Source organism: Amblyomma americanum, chromosome 6 (assembly GCF_052857255.1).
Source record: "Amblyomma americanum isolate KBUSLIRL-KWMA chromosome 6, ASM5285725v1, whole genome shotgun sequence".
NCBI classification, from domain to species: domain Eukaryota; kingdom Metazoa; phylum Arthropoda; class Arachnida; order Ixodida; family Ixodidae; genus Amblyomma; species Amblyomma americanum.
The window spans coordinates 82,544,456-82,564,043 of NC_135502.1; the positions used below are offsets into that span (position 1 = coordinate 82,544,456).

The 19,588-nt window shown below is 46.2% G+C and overlaps 1 protein-coding gene across 1 annotated transcript in view; it reads left to right on the forward strand.

Moving 5' to 3' along the window:
• LOC144093801 (kin of IRRE-like protein 2) overlaps positions 1 to 19,588 on the forward strand; it is a 191,690-nt gene that overhangs the window by 61,285 nt on the left and 110,817 nt on the right. The window contains exon 2 of the mRNA XM_077627505.1: positions 19,174 to 19,259. Within this exon, the coding sequence (XP_077483631.1) occupies positions 19,253 to 19,259 (7 nt within the window). The 5' untranslated portion in view covers positions 19,174 to 19,252. The remainder of the gene's footprint in view (positions 1 to 19,173; positions 19,260 to 19,588) is intronic.

Sequence of the window (19,588 nt, forward strand, 5' to 3'; positions counted from 1 at the left end):
GAAATGTCGGAATATTTGATGCTGTTTTATGTATTTTTCATTTTCTTGGCTTTCCTGAACGTGGATCGAGTCTTGTTGTAAACTATAGCCACCTCTTCCTCATTGAAAACAGCAATGGCGCACAGAAGAGCAAGATATAAAACTGATTTCTATCTTTTCCTGTTTCGCGTTGTGTGTACTCCGGGGAAAAAAAAAGGCTGAGGGACGCAGAGAAGGTATAACGATGCAACTGGACGAATCAAACGAAACACGTGTACACAGGGGTGACCTCGTACAAATTTGAGTTTAATGGCGAGAAAGGGTTTATTCACGCGGCGCACACTTGAGCCCCGAAAAGCCTGCCAGAGCGCGCGCACAACACTCGCGATGGCCGCCTGTTGTGCTCTGTTCCGCTCGGGGGCAGTGATACTCACTAAAGCATTTCCAGCGCGGTCCATGCGCTTCGGAGGGAAGACGGGAGGGGAAAAAAAAATCTTGGAGGCGAGAACGACGGGGGACAGGAGGGGGAGCGAAGCGAAATGCAATTAATTCGGGCCAATTTGTTAATGCGCACGCTGCTTAGTGACACAGCGAAGGGGGCTTCCTTCCGGCCACAGAGCAAGCGTGGCCAGTGCTGTAACACCCATCCCCACCCTTTGCCCGGAGCTTCACACGGCTGCTGCCGCACACAGCTCGAGGCGCAAATCCTGGAGCGTATTAGAGCCATCGCCTGCATAATTTCCCATACGGCCCCGTCGTGCCCTGTGATGTATTATGCAGCTCGCTCGGGATTCAGCGCGGTACGGTTCCGTGGTCAGCGGCAGCTGTCGCCCGTTCGCGTTGTCTCCGGCGGCGCACGGAGGAGGGGGAGCGCTTGGTGCCCATTAAATCGTCGCAAGCTCTTCCATGTCCTTTCCTTCCGCCTCATCTCTCCTCCGTCACTGCTGCGATGGCTGCGAGTGGAGGGATATTCCGTCGTTATCTACACTGCGAAAGGGGTCCTGTCGTGCGTGACTGTCTTTCTGCCTATGCTTCAGCAACCGAATCGGAGGAACTGGAGGAAGGCGGCTGAATGGTGGTGTGACAGTGTCAATTATGCAATGGGTGTGCACTGGATACGCCTTCCATTACGTGTCATTTGCAACCCCATTCTGTTCCGAAATTGTGAGCTCGAAGCGCTGTAGTCCTGCTTAGTTCGCATCGTTCTCGACAGAATTCGCGATAGCTGTCTTGATACATTCCGGTTCGGATTTGCATCCGTGCCAGAAATGCTGCTTTTAGAAAAGTCGCTACGAATAGTGTATGCGCGTCTACGGGCGCATTCACCAACCGTCAAGGGCCGCTAGCAGCGCGTGCTGCCGAGAAGCGATGTTGTCGTTCACTCAAGTCTTGCAAGGCGCACACAATTTTTCGGGGACATAACCTGATGGCGAGTTGAAGCGGACCTCTCTATCGTCATCATACTATAGTTGCGCGCTAAAAACTCTTACTACATTTGGTTTCGAATTCTGTAACCCTTTGGGGATACTTTATAACACAAGGAGAAAAAGTAATAAAAAGGGCTAATTTTAAATAGATTACCTGGTACGGTACCACAACAGAACAAGTACCAGAACATGCGAAAAGAGCAAACTTATTTTATTTTCATCTAGGTCAGCTACTTCAGCCATAGCACGGAGACAAAGTGAGGTTTCGAGCCAGCCAATTTTTTCTTTTCTGCCTAAAGAGGCATAATTCTTTTCCCTTGTAGCAACGCCTCGGGTACGAAATAGAAGTCTCGTTACGCTTGATTAAGAATGAATAAATGTCTCTCTCTGACCTGTGGGGTACGCAGACGCCGCAGGCGATATATAAACTCTTCGATCATGTCTTCGGACTTGGCCAGTATAGAGAAGAAAAGTCCAGTCCTTCGGAAAGGATCGGCAAAGTTTCGACGCGCACGGCGGTGGTGGCCGCAAGAGGGCGAAGAGATCGCATTGGAAAGCAATCACGAACTCGTTAGTGCGCGCGCTGTCTCTCGTTTGGGGTTTCGATTTAGCAATCACTCTTGCGGAGATTTGATTTCTGCGCCACCGCGCGCGATCTTCATGCACTGTGCGCACTTGCACGCTCACAAGCAGCGCCACGCACCCGCCCCACTTTTGGTGGTACTTGGGAGCGTGGTACACATGAGCGGAGATAATTTATTGTACGCAGATTGCATGGTTTTGTTCTTTTTTGTTTACTTTACCTTAGGCTCGGAGTTCCTGCCGCGACCCGTGCTGTCCGGAAACGGGTTCGTCAAGCGCGATCCGGGCCTGGCTGACGATTTCTTTTCTTTTTTTTTTACTTATTTTAGGTGAAACGGAGAAAAAAATTGTTACAGCGAAGCGCCTGCACAGTACTTCTAAAACAGTCTAAGTGATGAGGCCAGATGATACAGAAAATGAAATTAAATTAACTGCAGAAATAAACAGAACTTTACAATTCCGCGAGGAGCGTGAATTAGAGTACATAAATTTTTCAGAAAATGACAACTGTGCGAAAAAAGAGGATAAATGATTTTTAAGTTTGTATGAAAAACTAATTAAATCTGATATTTCCTTTAACGAGCATGAAGACAAAAACACGCGGGCTATTTACCCCTTTCACAAAAAAAAAATCAGTATCGCCGCAGCGTCACACGAGTATGGAAACAATGATCATTGGCTCCTTTGTCGCCATGCATTCCTAATGAGAAGAGCTCAGCGTGGTCTGAGCATGTGCTTCACTATAGGTGAGATGAACTCTTGTCTAAAATGGCTTATAAATTAGACACGATAGAAAACGTTTGCTACTCCAGCTCATTTGTTGGATGTATGGAGGTAACCGTTAAGTTAGAACGCTGGTGCAAAAAAATTGTGATAGTTTGTTTTACACGAGTATGTGGTCACGTTTGGAGAGCACTAAACTAGGTTTCATTCAGAGCACAATATAAAGCCACAATGTTACACAAAGGTGTAAAAATGAACACACACCCCTTTTATAGTGCCCAGCACCCCCGCTTAATTTTAAGCTCAAAACCACAGATGACGCAAAGTTTATATGCAATCAAAAGTTATTTAGTAAAACTCATGCAAGAGGCTACTTCCGGGTAACCGTCAAAAAGAGGAAGTTGAGACTGCAGCACACTTGTCTGCTATCAAACGACGTAAGTTTTTTCGGCTACTCAAGGCATGCTTTCCTTTTTTTTTAACATTCAGAGATCAGCTCAAGCTGATTGCCAAGTTGCACCCCTGCACGATCTCGCCACTGGAACTTCAGAAGAATAAGAAACAAGTCGAGGCGTTGATGAAAGACATTTTCATAGTCGAAGTCAATGTCGTTCATTCATTCGATGAGCACGTAGCGTGCAGTAGTTAAGTTAGGTATAGATTGAAAAACGAAAGAATGTGCGTTTCGGAGTTGGTAGTCCATGCCCCCATTTCGACGTATCCGATCTCTGTTCGACGTAAGCAACGCTAATAGACCTCACACATTTCTAGTTGTCCGGTACAGTTCATAATTCATTCCATAATATTTTGCTTTAGGTGGATTTGTCGCTCGAAAAGCAATGACGAAGAAATAAGGAAGGCCTAGCCCAGACTCCATCAGAAACTAATGGCCTACTCCAGCGGCACTTAGGTGTAGTAACAGTGCTCCTTTTCTCCGGTCTAACAGGTTACAACACCTGAGAACTGCCGAGTGGAAACCGGTGTTTCTGGGCGGGGACTTTTTCTTCTCTTTCTGTCGGCGTATGTTACTGGTCACATATCATCACGAAACCTGTAGTCCTTGTTGTCAGTCATTTACGCGGCGAAGTACAGCACAAACACTTCGGACAGAGAAAGGTACTACCACCTTGATAGGGTAGCCCGCATACATCGTGAAATGCCGACTGAGAGCACGCCAGCTGTGTGCTGAGAGCCCGCATGTTTAGAAAGCCGTCCGGAACAACGGGCTTTCCCCGCAACGAATCCTAAAAGCCTCCACTACGGTCTACAGGGGAGCCGCTCCAGATATAGCGCCAGGCAGTAGGCATTGATCTCAACTGAACGACGGGGGAAAAGGCGCCGTAATTGACGCCTTTATGAGACCATAAAGATAACTGGAGACGACTGATGGATACAAATGCGATAAATTGCGGCTGGCATCGATAATAAAGACAAAACGGGCCGCCACTTGAAGTATGCGGGCACGCCTAAAACAGCGCATCACTCTGTATATTTGTGGCGCGCGTATGGCGGGGACGATCGCCATAAATTTCCCGGTTCTCGAATGTCCGCGCGAAGCGACGAGCCCCTGCATTTGCCTGCACGCTATGCAGACCGCGTGAGGGGGAAAGGACATCCTCCAGGAGGGTAAACTGCTGGCTTTTAGGGGCCTCTTTCCACCATTTCCTGCTCTGTCTCCCCCTCCAACCCCTCCGGAAACGGACACCAAGCCCATATTTTACGTTATTCGCGCACCAAGACACGATATACCGCTAGCGTGCTCGGGCGATACCAGGCCTTTGCTGCCGACTGAAAATGCTGCACTAAAATGGTGCTCTGTGGTGGTTGCGTAAAATCGGTCTACTGCGAATGATTTGAACACGCCATGCCATATTTCTAGTCCCATTACACTTTATAACTTTATGGCTTTCTTATTCTCCTTCTAAGAATGCATGTGGAGCGCGGAAGTTCGCGAAAGTTTTGTTGGCGAAAAGGAGGAATAAAATAGAGAAGCGCATGAAGCGAGGCATGCGGACTGCGAGTTTATGTGTCATGCGTTAAGCAGGGCGTTCGTTTCGAAGGTAATGCTGAGACTGACTTGTGACGGCTACTACAAGATCTATACTCAGCTATGCATATCCAGCGGCCTTCTTTCATGCATGATTTTTCTCTAGATACTTTTCTCTTATACGTGACACATGAGCTTGACAACCAATAAAACTATGGGCACTGATAAGCCTGTTTTCTTAAGGCACAAGGCAACTCAAGGAGGAAAGAAAACAAACAAACAAACAAACGACGAACTGTTTCTCTTCATTACATAGGTCATGAAACGCAGACAGTTACGAAAAGATTATCCCCAATAATTTGTCCCTCAGCAGTAACCATACTATCCTCATTATCGAAGTTCATATCTCATAGCTTTTCTAAATACTTTTATTATATAATTGGCAGTCGAAGCCTGCACTATTTCTGGAATAAATATGCATGACACCGAGGATCGTAACTACGCAGTGACGCTCAGCTCGACAGTAATTTGATACCATGTTCGTGTCTATGGTAATAGGAGCCTCCAAAACACGCCTAGATAAATTTTGATTAGTTTCTCCACAGGGATCACTATCGCGCAACCTAGGCGTTGATTTTCGTCCTTTTTTGCTTTTTATGGAAAGGAAACAGATTCTGGTTCAGTCCAAGTTTTGTCTCCTGTCATTCTGCACCGCGTGTTTACTGACTGAGCAGTTGGCGATACTTCGCAGCGTGTAAACGATTGCTTGATGGTGAAATGTTTCCATCACGTGATGCCAATGCAGACTGAATAACTATTTGCACAGCTTCAAAAGTGCCACATTTTTATTACACGAACATTCACGAAAGTACTCAAATGATTAGCGTGCATTCCGGTGTCATTCAGAGCCGGCAGAAAAGCACCCTGCTCAGCGCTGTAGTGAGCGAGCTGGACGGCTCTACGGACGTGCTTGCAGGCTCCTAATGAGTCGTTGGCCGCGCGAACTTTCTCCAACTTTGCACACCCTTCTAAAGATAGCGCCTGTCTATTCTGTTGTGTACACAACGCGAAAGTACAACTTTACCACCGTGTCAACCTAAGGTTATACAGCTCCTCACGCTGCGCTAATGGACGTGCTCTACTTCCATGTTTTCTTGTTTCTGCATCCCACAACGACGCGGTGTGTGCACCGTACAACGTTCGCTTCCTGCCGCGACAAGTGCGTTCCTGTGCAAACTGTCGATTTCCGCTTTTTCTCCCTTCACGCAATGCGATACTTTGCGCGACCCAGGCTTGTTGTGCTCACTCGCCTTGCTTTTCTTGCTGCTCTTCCTCCGTCACAACCTGTCCGCAACAGCCTCTGCCAAGTTCCCCGCCACGCACCCTCCAGCTACAAGACGGCCTCTCAACCTCCGTCCCAAGAAGAGGCGCTTCCGGAGTTTAACCGGCGGCTCCTCCTCTTAGGAGAGACATTAGGCTGCGTTTGACACTGCAGAAGGCCGGTGTGCGATGCCATTCGTTATGTCTTTTTTCTTAGAGTTCCGTTTTGCCAGAAAGTAAATCGAAAAAACGAAAGAGAAAAGAAACGGAGGCGGTAGAAGGTAAATAAAGTAGCGTGACAGGACCCCGAGGCGACCCGCGAGAGAGGCCTAGAGAAGCCGAGTAGCGCGGCGCTCAGGCAAACTGCTCGTTAGCGAGCAAACGCTCTTCGCTTCCCCTCTCCCTTTCACTCTATCTCCCTCGTATAGTTGGCGAGGAGAGCGGGAGCACGTATGTATACTCAACTTCCCGCCAAAAACCGCTCCTCACCGTGCGCTATCGTCACCAGGAGGCCTCCGCCTAAAGCCTCGGGGGACGGCGTGGCGCACGCCTGGCGTGCGATTCTTCCCTAACGACGCGCGCTGGAGCATCGCCTCTCTGCCCTTTCCGCCTCCTCCTTCCCCCTCGCCCTCTGTATAACGGTGTCACCTCCTGGTCAAAGCCGCATGGCGAACGCGACGACGCGCCTGGCATCGCCTATGCCGTCCGGTTTCATCTTGCCTGCAGCGGGCGCAAAGTGTGGCGTCGGAGAGCGTATACGTGCTCTAGGTCCGGGTCCAGGCCGTTAGCGCTCCTCGCAACTGACCGCCAGTTGGGGCGTTAAGAGTGGGCGGCAAAATGTAGGCTTTCGCGAGAGGACAGGCGTCGCGCTGGCACTGCTGTCGGCCAAACACTGAGCCAGAAGGGTGGGAAATGTATATTTTCTGCAATACAACTCTTCGGCACAAGATGTATGCCCCAGTTGCAATAGCCTTTACGAGAAGTAGTCTTATTTATATATTGATTTCCAGTTCGGGAGGCGAAACGAATAAGCGCCCGTGTGCTGTCAGGCGCCCGTGTGCGATGTCAGTGCACGTTAATGATCCCCAGGTGGTCGAAAATATGCCGAAGCCCTCCACTACGACACCTCTTTCTTCCTTTCTACTTTCACTCCCTCCTTTATCCCTTCCCGTACGGCGCGGTTCAGGTCTACAACGATATGTGAGACAGATACTGTCTCACATACAGTCTCACATATATTTCCTCGCCCTAAAAACCGGTTTTCATTTTTTCGAGGACTGCTGCATTGTGTCTACATCACGTCAGGATTCATCTTTTTTTTTTTTTTCTGATGGTATAGGAAGTGGTCGGGCGGGACTGTTTCAAGTGTCATGCACTCGTCGGTCTGCAAGCAAGGCAGTAAAGCCACTGTTTCAGTGTTGCCTGGAGGAATGGGACCTGTGTTTTTCTCCGTGAAAGATAGGGGCTGAACGCGGCTCGCTCACTGCGTCCGCAAAATTGCACTGAATCGCCACTATTCCCCGGAGGCTGACACCGATTTCATGAGTGCGAGGTCAGGATCACATTCTTTCTCAGGTTCTTCCACGAGTTCGCCTGCGCTGCTTCTATGCTTGCTGCCACAGTGCACGGTATTAGCGCTTTACTCGAAAACCACCGCTCTCCCTCTGGGCTTGCTTCGGTGAACACGCCCAGGAGGCAACGCGTGAATCCCAAGGATGGAGTGCCCAGTTCGCGCGCGCAAGCCCCAGGTCGGAGGCTGTACGCGTCGCGTTGTCACTTCAAGCGCTGCGCAGCGCGGCTGGACGACACTCTGCCATGGCTGCCGCTGCATCCTCGGACCTCCTCTTGCTCCGTCGTCATAATTACAGGCCCTCCCCTTCTCCTCCCACCGCCCTTTCCCCTTCTGCCTCGTGTCCTGCTGCGAGGCGCCGCCCAGCGGTGATGGATTCTTATAGCTGCCAGTGGGCCCGGAAGCTGGACTTCTCGCGCCAATTTTCGCGATAATTAATTGGAGCTGCCCCCCTCCCCCGCCTTTCCCTTTTACTCCTTTGGAGATTGCTCCAAAGGATCACGGCTTGGCTCAGACCCGCGGTTGGCAGCGTGCGACTTAAAGCATCGCGAGCGGCATCTCCCTTCCCCTTCGCGCACAACGGCGAGAGAGGCGGCGCTGGGGGCAGATGCGTGGGCGGTGTGAGGCCTCTGCGGCTTCCACCAAAACTCACTTTCCTCCGCCGGCCTGCGACCCATTAGCGGACACGTGCCCTGGCTGCGTGATCCCATGCGTCCTGCTTCCCCGAGTGAACGATGGCTCCTCGCGGTGCGCTACTTGGGGGTCCACGCCGCGGCGACAGTGATTTATGTCGGCGTTTGCGATGGACAAAACTCCTTCCGACCTCAGCAGCGCATGCAGCGGTCTCTGCGGCTCGCCGCTTTAGCTGCTCGGTCCTCGAGGGGGCCGAAGCGCTTCACTGCGAAGCCTGCCTGTAGAGGAGCTATAAGTGAATGGAAAGTGGAGCCTATTAAAAGGTGGGGTCACTCTAACTTTAAACTAGACGCCACTGCGCCGTGGTTGGGCTTAGAGTCTCTGGTGGGGCTTTCAGCGCACAGTGATCTATATTTAGTGCGCACTTCCGTTATGCTTTCTGTTTGTTAGAATGCGGGAAGGCGTATGCCGTAATTGAACGAACAGAGTTTAGTGGATGCCGTCAGTGACTGCATCGCTACACGTTTTCGCAATGCTCTTTGCTTCTAGCTTTGTTTAGGGGGCTTTTTTTATTTTCAGCATGTGCTAATGGAAGTTTGCTCAAACTCTTCAGAAGTATACTAGTCCTGTTCAAATCACATCTATCATTCATTTATTACGCGAATCCGGTTCATCGTCTTGTTCAGTGGGGCAAACACGCGCGTGAACTGTTCAATATTCGTCGCATTTCTTTACGCCGGACGCAGCCAGGAAACCGCTTCAGTGAGGTGCATTGCGCCAAGGGTAAGCCTGATTAGCTCCGTTTCATTCGATGCTTTCGCGTTGCTAATCTGCCCGCATGTATTTGAAGAAAGGAGTAGCCCGCGCTAATTTCGAAGCATCGAGCACGCAGCGCATCATCAAAGCAGCACACGTTTTAATTATAACGGGCATCTCGTTAGATTGATTTGTGACAGGGATGAGCACCGCACTGCGCTAATTAGCCTCCTCGTAACGAGTTCCTGGTAAAAACTGCAGGCCTCAGAAAAAAAAAACTACGAATTTCTGGCAGAGCCCGCATATACAGCAGGCTTTACTTGAATGCGTACATTTTTATTTGTATTTTAGATACGGAACTAACATTAGACAGTAGCAGGTTCCTACTTCCCCTCATAGGCCCTGGCTGAAGATAACATCGAGCAAAATGGGCTCGGCACGTTTCTGCCCAAAACCGGCGTGTAGACTAACCATCCACGATCTTTGGCGTTCTTTTTTCCTACACCGCGAGAAACTCGCGCTAAAAATTTCTCCTCCAATTATGGGAGTCGGGGGATTCATTCCCCTAATTGGAGGGAGCTAAAATTGTTGCAGCCGACTTATTTGCCTTTCAGTTTATTATTTCTTTTTGTTACCGCATGACCGGCTTTCGGAATTTCGCGGCACCGACAATGAGAAAGCTGCATTATTTAGCTCAGAAGGAAACGCAGTCTAACCAGAACCCCGCGAGAAAGAGGGGATCTTGCTCAACGTGAAACACTCCGCTGGCGCGGTTATTTCCCAGTTTTGTACGCCTATTTTGGTTTCGGTTTCTGCGCTGACAAAAAATGTAATTCACAGCTCTTGTAGAGCAGTGTGGATAGCCGGCGCAGAATGTGCTTTGAACAGTAGGAGAAAAGAAAAATTAAAATGCGTTCCTGTCTGGCACTCTCATTGTGCGTTATCAAGAAGGACCAGGCAGCGAGAAAGGGAGGAACAGCTGAGCTTACGCGCGAATTATTAATGCTCTTTTAGTTAGGAGCGGTAATTGTAGGCTTAAGGAAAGTACACAAGAGAGAATTCGCTTTCACCCGATTTTTCTCTTTAATTTTTGTTAACTCCAGTATCTGTTTCTATTACGCAAGCCAGCATTGCATACAATTGCAGTGTCTGAAAGCTTTCTGAGAACATGCGCACCAGGTGGGCCTTTCTCAACTACTTTGTCAGTCGTAACAATGTCACAATGAATAGAAAAAGTTTTTATCAAAGCGAACGGATCTCTCAACGTTTTTTCTATGGTGGGAGTGCGGATGAGCTCAAGCGTATGTACCACACACGCACACGCTCTCTCTCTCTCGCACACACACTTTTATGTGTGTCATATCGAGATACCATGACCATTTTTTGTTTTCTATGATGTTTTTGTATGCGATGGGCGGATGTGTCAACGTAAAGGAACGGTATTTAGTTTCGCAAGAAATGCTGCAGTTTTCTCGGAAAAAAAATAATACGGTATCACCCGAGGGAGAAAATGTCTCTTTTGCGATTTCGCAAGAACGTGCGTTTGGATTTCCTCGAAAGGAAAAATAAAATTTTCGAATCTGAACTATTTTTTCGCTTTTATAAAGAAACTTTTCTGTTGGAAGCAGGTCAAAAAGATATTTTTTGGATCTTAGATTTTCCAGCAAAACAGCCGCAAAAATTGTTGTAAGTTTAATATATTCTAACAAGGGCAGTTTTTGGGGCGATAATGAGACTAGAAGAAATAAAAACATAAGGCTGACATTTTTTCGCAGTATTATTCGGTCCTCGCTGCTATAGTAAAAAAAATTGGTGCTCCTAGATCGGCGGGATGTTTTTCAACTAGCATTCAAATTATCTGCAATTTGAATGTTTCGAGAGCTGGCCAAAATTACCGCCGATGTTAAAAACTTACATCGTAGATTCTATTTAAAACTTCCCTGAAAGACCTTTACTACCTGGCAATCTTAGATCAACAAAATTTGCTGCAATATATTGTTTTAACTGTGAAATTGAAAGCCTAACGCAGACCATATCTCGTTCAGTAACCATTGCTGAATACTTATTGTCCACCGAAAAGTTTAATATTCCCGAATCGACTTCGAAATGATTACATGTGGTTGCATTTTAGTTAGAACAATCGCACAATCTCAGAAAATGGTTTGGAAGGATGTTTTTTGCTTGCAAGCTACCGCAGTAAGTCACAACAAGAATACGCTTGTCTCTTCGCGTGACTTCTACATAGCTGGTAAAAGTTTCTTTATAAACCCAGCCGTTGGATACCGGACAAAGTGAAAATGCAAATCAGCATTCTCTACTTATAGCTCTGCCATCCTTCATGTGTAGATCCGGCTAAAAAAGGCCTTGTGTACTTGTGGGGAATATTTCTGCGGCCTCCTTTCAATTTTTTTTATTACTATAAATATGAGCTGTTTAACCGCATCACTCGACTCACAACTTGCCGTTAAGTTTTCGCGCTGGCCATTGAATTCGAATTTTTTTTGTGGCGACAGTTACATAATATCGGCAATGCTTGCCCGTACTGAGGACACATCAGGCACCACCTTGCCGACAATTGCGCAGAATCTTCATATTTTCTTGATTAAGGGACTTTCCTGGACCATTTTGGAGTCCCAGAAACGCAATGCACAACAGTACCATTGCATGCACGTTTGGCCTAAGTTTAATTAAAGCGTATTTCCTCGATCAAAACGCTGAGAAAGCTTCAGCTTAGCGTTTTAAAAAAAAATATTACAAGACAATTCTTTATGAAATATTCAAAGTGCAAAACCCTGACTCTCATTAACCAGCTATGTAGAAGTCACGCGAAGAGACAAGCGTAATCTTGTTGTGAATTACTGCGGTAGCTTGCAAGCAAAAAACATCCTTCCAAACCATTTTCTGAGATTGTGCGATCGTTCTAACTAAAATGCAACCACATGTAATCATTTCGAAGTCGATTCGGGAATATTAAACTTTTCGGTGGACAATAAGTATTCAGCAATGGTTACTGAACGAGATATGGTCTGCGTTAGGCTTTCAATTTCACAGTTAAAACAATATATTGCAGCAAATTTTGTTGATCTAAGATTGCCAGGTAGTAAAGGTCTTTCAGGGAAGTTTTAAATAGAATCTACGATGTAAGTTTTTAACATCGGCGGTAATCTTGGCCAGTTCTCGAAACATTCAAATTGCAGATAATTTGAATGCTAGTTGAAAAACATCTCGCCGATTTAGGAGCACCAATTTTTTTTTACTATAGCAGCGAGGACCGAATAATACTGCGAAAAAATTTCAGCCTTATGTTTTTATCTCCTCCAGCCTCATTATCGCCCCAAAAACTACCCTTCTTGGAATATATTATCCTTTCAACAATTTTTGAGGCTGTTTTGCTGGAAAATCTAAGATCCAAAAAAAATATTTTTTTGACCTGTTTCCAACAGAAAAGTTTTTTTATAACAGCAGAATAAAAGCGTGTCATTTGTAAAAAAATATATATAATTTTTCACAAGCACTGCCACCTCAGAAAACCGAGCGCACAGATTCACCATTATTTCCGATAAAATGTCTCACGAGTCGGCACATGCATGTCTGGCTCTGTCCAAATCAAGGCAGACGTTTAACACAACATTCCCATCTATATGCCACTTTTGACATTGACAGGACTCCCATGCAATGTAAAAGCAATTACTAGTTTTACAGGAGGTGTGGAGTGGTGGGCTAGTTGGTGGAACATTGCTGTTAAGACGTTTAGCGCGGACGCGAAGACAGACAGAAAAGTACACAGCACAATCGCTAAAGGTTTCACGAGCTCCAACCTAAGAACAAATTAGGAAACCCGTGCTTCCATCTGCAGGTCATAGCAAAAGTGCGCGCAGCTACGACGGTGGGCTATAGTTAACAAACTTGCTCTAGATTAGCAGAGAGGGCATTCAACAGCCAGCGGCTTCTTCAGCGTTCTCAAAGGAAGGCTAAATAATATCAGCATCCAGGACCTTCCTCACAATCAGCCTACTCACTTTCAAGACAAGATGGAGGAGATGAAAAGTGCAACGAAATAAGGCGATAACCACATGCATCGCTTGTAGAGATGTTGAATCCGGTTTAAGCAGTGTTTATGTGACGTACCCCATCGATTTGAACCGGTATCAGTTCTGGACTAGTTTAAAGTCTCTTGCGGGGCCATTTGCTGCGGGAATAGCGTGTGCACGGTTTCACTATATTTGGTAACTCAGTTTACGGAAACGGAGTCATGCGCTTGAAAAATCTTTTTTATTTGGAGACGTTCGCGCTTAGTCTAAGACATTGAAATCAAAATTAGTACTTCAGTGCAGGATACATTTTCTCGACAAACTTGGACATGTGTGATCCTCATAACCATACAAATCTTTATACATGAGAGAGGAGGGAATCAGTGCGATAATGTGCGCTGCCACTCTGCTGTGTAAAAAAATTTCAGGGAGTAATACCTGCGCCCCCACTTGCTTGTACCTCAGCATAGATTAACTGGTCGATTAAAAGGGCTTTTTCACGTTGAGGTACTGATATCCACATTTAAAAAACTCGCGGTCTAAAACGCACAAATAATAATTTCTGTGAAGAGCCAATGGTGGCATATAATGCATAAAATACGGCAATAAATTAAGAAATATATTACGTCATTAGTCTACCGGTAACTAAAAAAATAACATTACAGCATTAAAGTTATGAATGACAGAATATTTGTTTTTCCTGGCGTTAACAATACCCGTTGAGATTACGTGAAATAGGTGACTTATTAACGTTTAACATAATAAAAACGAGGCTAACCATCGAAAACATGCTTACTGGGTATTTTCTGAGATCATGCCAATATTCTAATCAAAGTTGGACCACATGCACACAGTTAGAAGTCGAATTGGTGACCGATACTCATTTTAACCGACAATATCCAGCAATGCTAACCGAGCGAAATATGTTCTGCATTAGCCCTTTAATTTTATAGTTTAAAACCAGGAAACACATTTTATTTGTCTCTATCCTAAAAACTGCGCCTGCTGTATACCCCTTACTATCTCTATCCTCTCCTTCAGTCTAATGCGTTGCCGATGAATTTTTGTTAGCTTCTGACGTGGGCCATGAGCAGTGACCGTATTGTATGAGGCGCTGCTCCATGGGTTTAATTTATTTATAGAACGGACACATAAAGAAACTCCGTGCGGGTCCTGTTGCCACTTAGCGTAAACTAGTGTTGCGACGAAACAATGACTTGCGTATATTATTTTGGGAATACTTGCTTAAGTGTGCTGAATTAGCCAGCGGTCTACGCCCTTCATTGAGACTTTATGAGCAAGGCCAGCCAAATACACGTCTTTAGCACAATGAATGCCGCTAGAAACGCACCTATGAGGTCTTCTGCAAAAGTACCTTAACGATGTCTTTACTGTAGTTCTGCGAACGCTAAGTACAGTCGTTCCTATTGCATGAGATTTTTCTGTGTATCAAGAAATGCGTCTAAATGCACATGATACTCAGTGAACATGGTGGGGTCTGGAGACTGCGATTTCTCGCTGTGAAAATCCGATGTATAAAATATTATCTGGCGTCTATAAAAGTTGCCAGCGATTTCGTTACTGCACTAATAATTTTACGAAACCGACATTTTTGATGTTCGGCGTCTCAGTGCGTATATGCAGCACAACATATATTAAGGCAGTCGTCTTCCTTATTTTGGTTTTGAAATAAAATAAAATATCTGAAGTTTTCTTTTCATTTATTATTAAAGACAATATGGTTAACGCGCCGTGCCATGCTTTACCTGTCGCGGCGAGCGTGGATCCCATTTCGCATTTTCTCCGTACTGTTTCGCCGGCAGTGAGCACTCTTGTCTTCACAAGAAGGGGGAGCGGGGCGTGGACTCGCAATCCTCAGCTACTCCGAAGAGCGCCGAGTCATCAACAGTAAACACTTTCCACTGATGATTTTCTTGCCTGACAACAGTAGCGTTAACTTCATTTGCATTCTGTTTGCAGAAGTGTTATTTTAACCCTGTCTTGGTCAAGCTCCTGCACACGCCCTTTAGTCACTGACAATCTGAAGACCCCACTCGCGTACTCTGAAATTTTGTGGCGCCAATTGTAGGATCTAGTCTTCTATCCAGAAACTCTATAGACAAGCGCAGTTTTCGAAGGGAAGTTGCTAATTAATGCAATTTTTTATAATGTCGTAAGATTCTAGTACAACAATGAATATATCCGCAGATCTCCCCTCGGCAGGCTTACATCTTTTTTTATATATATTAATGTTTTTGCTGTCATCAAAAGCGGCTCGTTTTAGTTTTCTATGCCAGCATTAAGTTGTACAGACAAAAAGCTAGAGTCTAAGGTGTTCCGATTTTCCGACTTGAAAGAGGTCAGAACACCAGTGCCCAGCGCTAATAATTAATTACAAGCGGTTTTATACCACCACTTTCGGTCTTGTTCGGCGTCAGCTCTTGAGCGCACGTTGATGTCATAACCGAGCTGCCAACGTTGGCCACCACATTCTGGTGACGCCGGCGTCGCCGGCAAGCACTGCTTGTTCCTGTGAGCTACCCTTGGGTTCAGTGGCATCACAATAATTAGGCCAAGTTCACCCTGACGTCGCTCGATTCGGGTAGAAATGCCGAGCGGCTGCTGGGACATCATTCAAAATCATATTAAATTATGTTTCACTCAATGCCTTCGATTAAACTTCCTAGAAGTCGTCTCCTTACACTCGTGAAGTAAATAATACCGTCTGTTTGTGTTAGAAACTTTGTGTCTTCACCCCTTTAACTACTCGGTGCGAGCGATGGAAAAATTTTAAAAGAAAGATTCTGCTACGCATCGAAAGAATGCACCATTACCTTCAATATTTTTGTAGAGTACTTACAATATTGCACAGCTACCTCCCAGTTAAAGCTGATGTCCAAGAATTCTGGACTTCATAGGCTCGCACCTGCAGCTATAGCATGCCGAACGTGAGAGCCTTGTGGACCGATCGATATGCTGCTTTCTCTGTCTATAGCATTGAGGACTTCCCAAAGAACCCATATCTCATGCTGTAACACTAGCATTAACTTCCCTTAAATGAAAAGAGCGAGTATTTTCATTACGAGTTTTATTCATAAGCTGGACGACTTGACGTTTCAAGAAATATCTTGAGACATCGGCCTCGACAGAAACTTTTCTGGGATGCCTGTCAAGGCGGTTTCGTGTTCGCACAATGAGGACTGTTACAACCACCAACACGGTCGATGTCGTCATTATTCTCACCACCACCGCTACCACTATCAGCGGCTACAGCGCAATTCAAGTTGACTCTTCTTTAAAACAACGGCCTTTCCAAAAGGAAGCTAAGTGCTTCTACACTCCCTCTTATTCATCATTTATGTTTACAACATTTTTCATTGCATTTTGAAATACGAGACAATCTGACCGGCTACAATTCCGGCAAACCTGCATGCCTTTTTATTTCGCTTTCCTATCTCTGTAAAAAAATTACGTCAATATTATTGCCTCGAATATACTGCTGCATAACAGAAATAAGTAAATGTTCGAAAGGACGTCCGGCTTTTCATGCAATATACTAGTTATTTGGTTTCTCGAGCAATAAAGTCATGTTGCTTTTCCAAAACGCGCGCATTTCTTTAGAAACTTCCATTTGCCGTTGCCTTCCAACTGCTAGGCGCTCACTCTATGACCGGACTTTTCCACTCGGAAAAAAAAAATTATATGGTGTTCTTGATTTCGACTGACAACTCTTCCAAAAGAATAGAAGCGGGCGCATCCAATACTTTTCTGATCAACCGCGCCCACATTTCGAAAACCGGTGTTGCGCAATGCATTTCTCCAAGCGGCGTCAGTATGAAAGAGCGTGAGTGCGTCGGGATTTCCGCCACGAGCTTCGTGGCTTATGAAAGTCCTGAATGAGTAAATGCTCCTCTGGGAATGCACACACCTGTATTGTCGGAAGCAAAAGCAGCATGTATGCAATGCACTCCTGCCTAGCTCGCTGCACATTGGACGGGTTCCGGCATTTCTGCCGCGCAAGCAAGCGGCAGATCGAAACGAACCAACTGACATGGACATAGATAAAAAAATGATCTCCTCCACACATCTATCGACCTGACGCACTGCCAGAAAGTGGCGTGGCGCTGAAATATAACCAAAGCTCAGGTACTATATATTTCCTACTATACTCTCAGGCACAACCATCTTTGTAGGTTCGAAAACTTTACGAACAAAATTTATAATCGCATCTTAATCGGTTCTAAGTTAAAGACAGTACACAGTAATTGGTCATTCGTAATATCAAGACCTAACGAAATGTGAGGTCCCATGTCGCACAAAGTACGCTACTAGGTGGGGGCCCCATGTGGATTCGTTGTGGGCAGCCCATCTGGGGCCGCTATGGGTCCCGCAGCTCGGGCCTGCATCTGCCCCATCTGGACAACCAATGTGAGCAAGCGCACTAGTTCCCCACCTGAGGTTGATGGGGGTATCTGAAGGGCTGCCCCAGCAATAAGTTTTAGTCATGCAGTCATAGCCTTGGTCTTCTAATACATTTGAGCACGTCGTAATGAAAACAAAAATGCTGCACTACACGATAAACAATGCCACCGTTGATATAAACACGCAGGCATTAATCGTAAGCGTAAAGCATTTCCGAAAAGGGGCGCGCATACCGCAGTGCAACAACAACAATGGATCAACAAAAAACGCAGCCCAATGTCCTCCGCGCTCTCTCCACGGTTCTCGCACTCTACCCTGCAACTGAAGCTATGTCGTCGCTCTTTGTTCGCTGCTCGAGCGAGCACTCCTTCCGGTGGCTTCCGCCTTTCGCGCCAGCCGTGCGACACGCACGCCGCGCGATGACAAGGAACGCGTCGCAAACAAACAAAACAAGCGCAGAAGGCGAAGGCGCGAGGACAGGGTTCTGGCACGACGCGCAGCGCCCTTCGGCCACATGTTGCCGCCTTCGCGACGAGTCGTGCAACGATTTCTCTGTCCCGCACGCTGCCGCTACTGCTGGGCGTGACATGTGCGTGGTTCTGTCAACTTCCGCACGCGCGACGGCTATTTCGGGCCGGCGTCTGACTGTGACGTGTTATACCGTTCGCCGAATCGACTTCGCTGCAACGCGCTGTATTACTTGTACGTATGTCATCTATTCTATTGCTAGACAGTGCCTGTTTACCGCCTCTCCTTTTTGCTCTTCCAATATCCTATGAACCAAATCAACCAAACAAGAAAAAAGAGATAGGATGAGGGGGTGGAGAGAGGGGGAAGGATGATGTCGTTGCGCAGAGGAAATTGACTCTTGTGCTGACTTGGGGCCTTCATGGTGCTTCCGAAACAGTTCTGTTTGGGGGCTACACAATCCGCGCGTCCCGGTGGGAAAGCGAAGGTTCGGCTTCGCCCCAAGACATGAATGAGCATGCAGTGAGTTGTTTGTCAGCCCTCCAACCTTCCCTTCGCTCTTACTTTGCTTGAATAAGATTCTTTGATCGCCAGATACGGGAGAGGAAAGCGGAAATCAGCGAGAATTGCTTTCGCTGGGTTCTTGCCTCTACACACAACGGTAGGGGGGGTGGGGGGGGGTGAACGAAATAGACTAGCTAGTATTGATGTTCACTCGCTGGAGCCGTGCTTGTTTTGATCTGTACATTTCCGCGGGCTGAAGAGAGTGCAGTCAGGTTAGGGATGTGATGCCTTCTTTTCGGTCTCAAGAGAGATTTTGTCAGCTTACTGGCAGGAATCGAACCCGCGACCTTATGATTAGCAGTAGAATTATATTCGTCAGGTTTGTAGATCCTTTAATCTGCGACCAACAACTAGGGTGCCAGAAAATACCAAATTTATAAACACGAAGCAGTTGGAATTTGTATAACATGCACGATCTGTCCAGTGCTTGGTTCGTACACATAAAGGGAAAACGTTTCGTTATGTTTGGTGCCAGCATGTGAACAACCGAAGTTTTTGCTTTATAAAGAGTCACTATACAGCATGATTTGAGATCCTCGTTTGTTATTATGATGGCCGTGTTTCTTATAGCAAACTTCACGACAGCGTAGCAGCGCTGATAGATAAAATGTAGCATTGAGTCTAGATATCTAGATTACATTAATGTTGCTTCTCGTTCACACTGCACGAATGATAAAAAATGCTCAGAAGTGTTTCCTTTCTTTTTTCCAGGAAATGCCTGAAGGCTCCTATACCTTCTGTGCGCCCGCAGTAGTCACTTAAAGGACCCCACCGACACGACCAGAAGGACATGAAAAGTAAGTAATTAAATGGGATACTTTTATGCACGTTATATTTTGGAAGAGAAATGTTTTGGACGTGTGATGAAGAACGTTCTATAGCCGTGATTTAAAATTAATTTGCTAAGTTATCGGTAACATCAACTATTCTTCTTTTAGTTTTCTTAAGATTGACCTGCATACCGGACACAAATTTAACGTCATCAACAAGCAAAAATAAAGCATGAATTTCAGGTGCAGATCACGGTGACAACTTCATTGAATGGCTACGAATGACTAGCACTACACTTTTCAGACATCACAATGCTTAGCTTTAGCGTGCAATCTCAATAAAGAAGAAACAAACA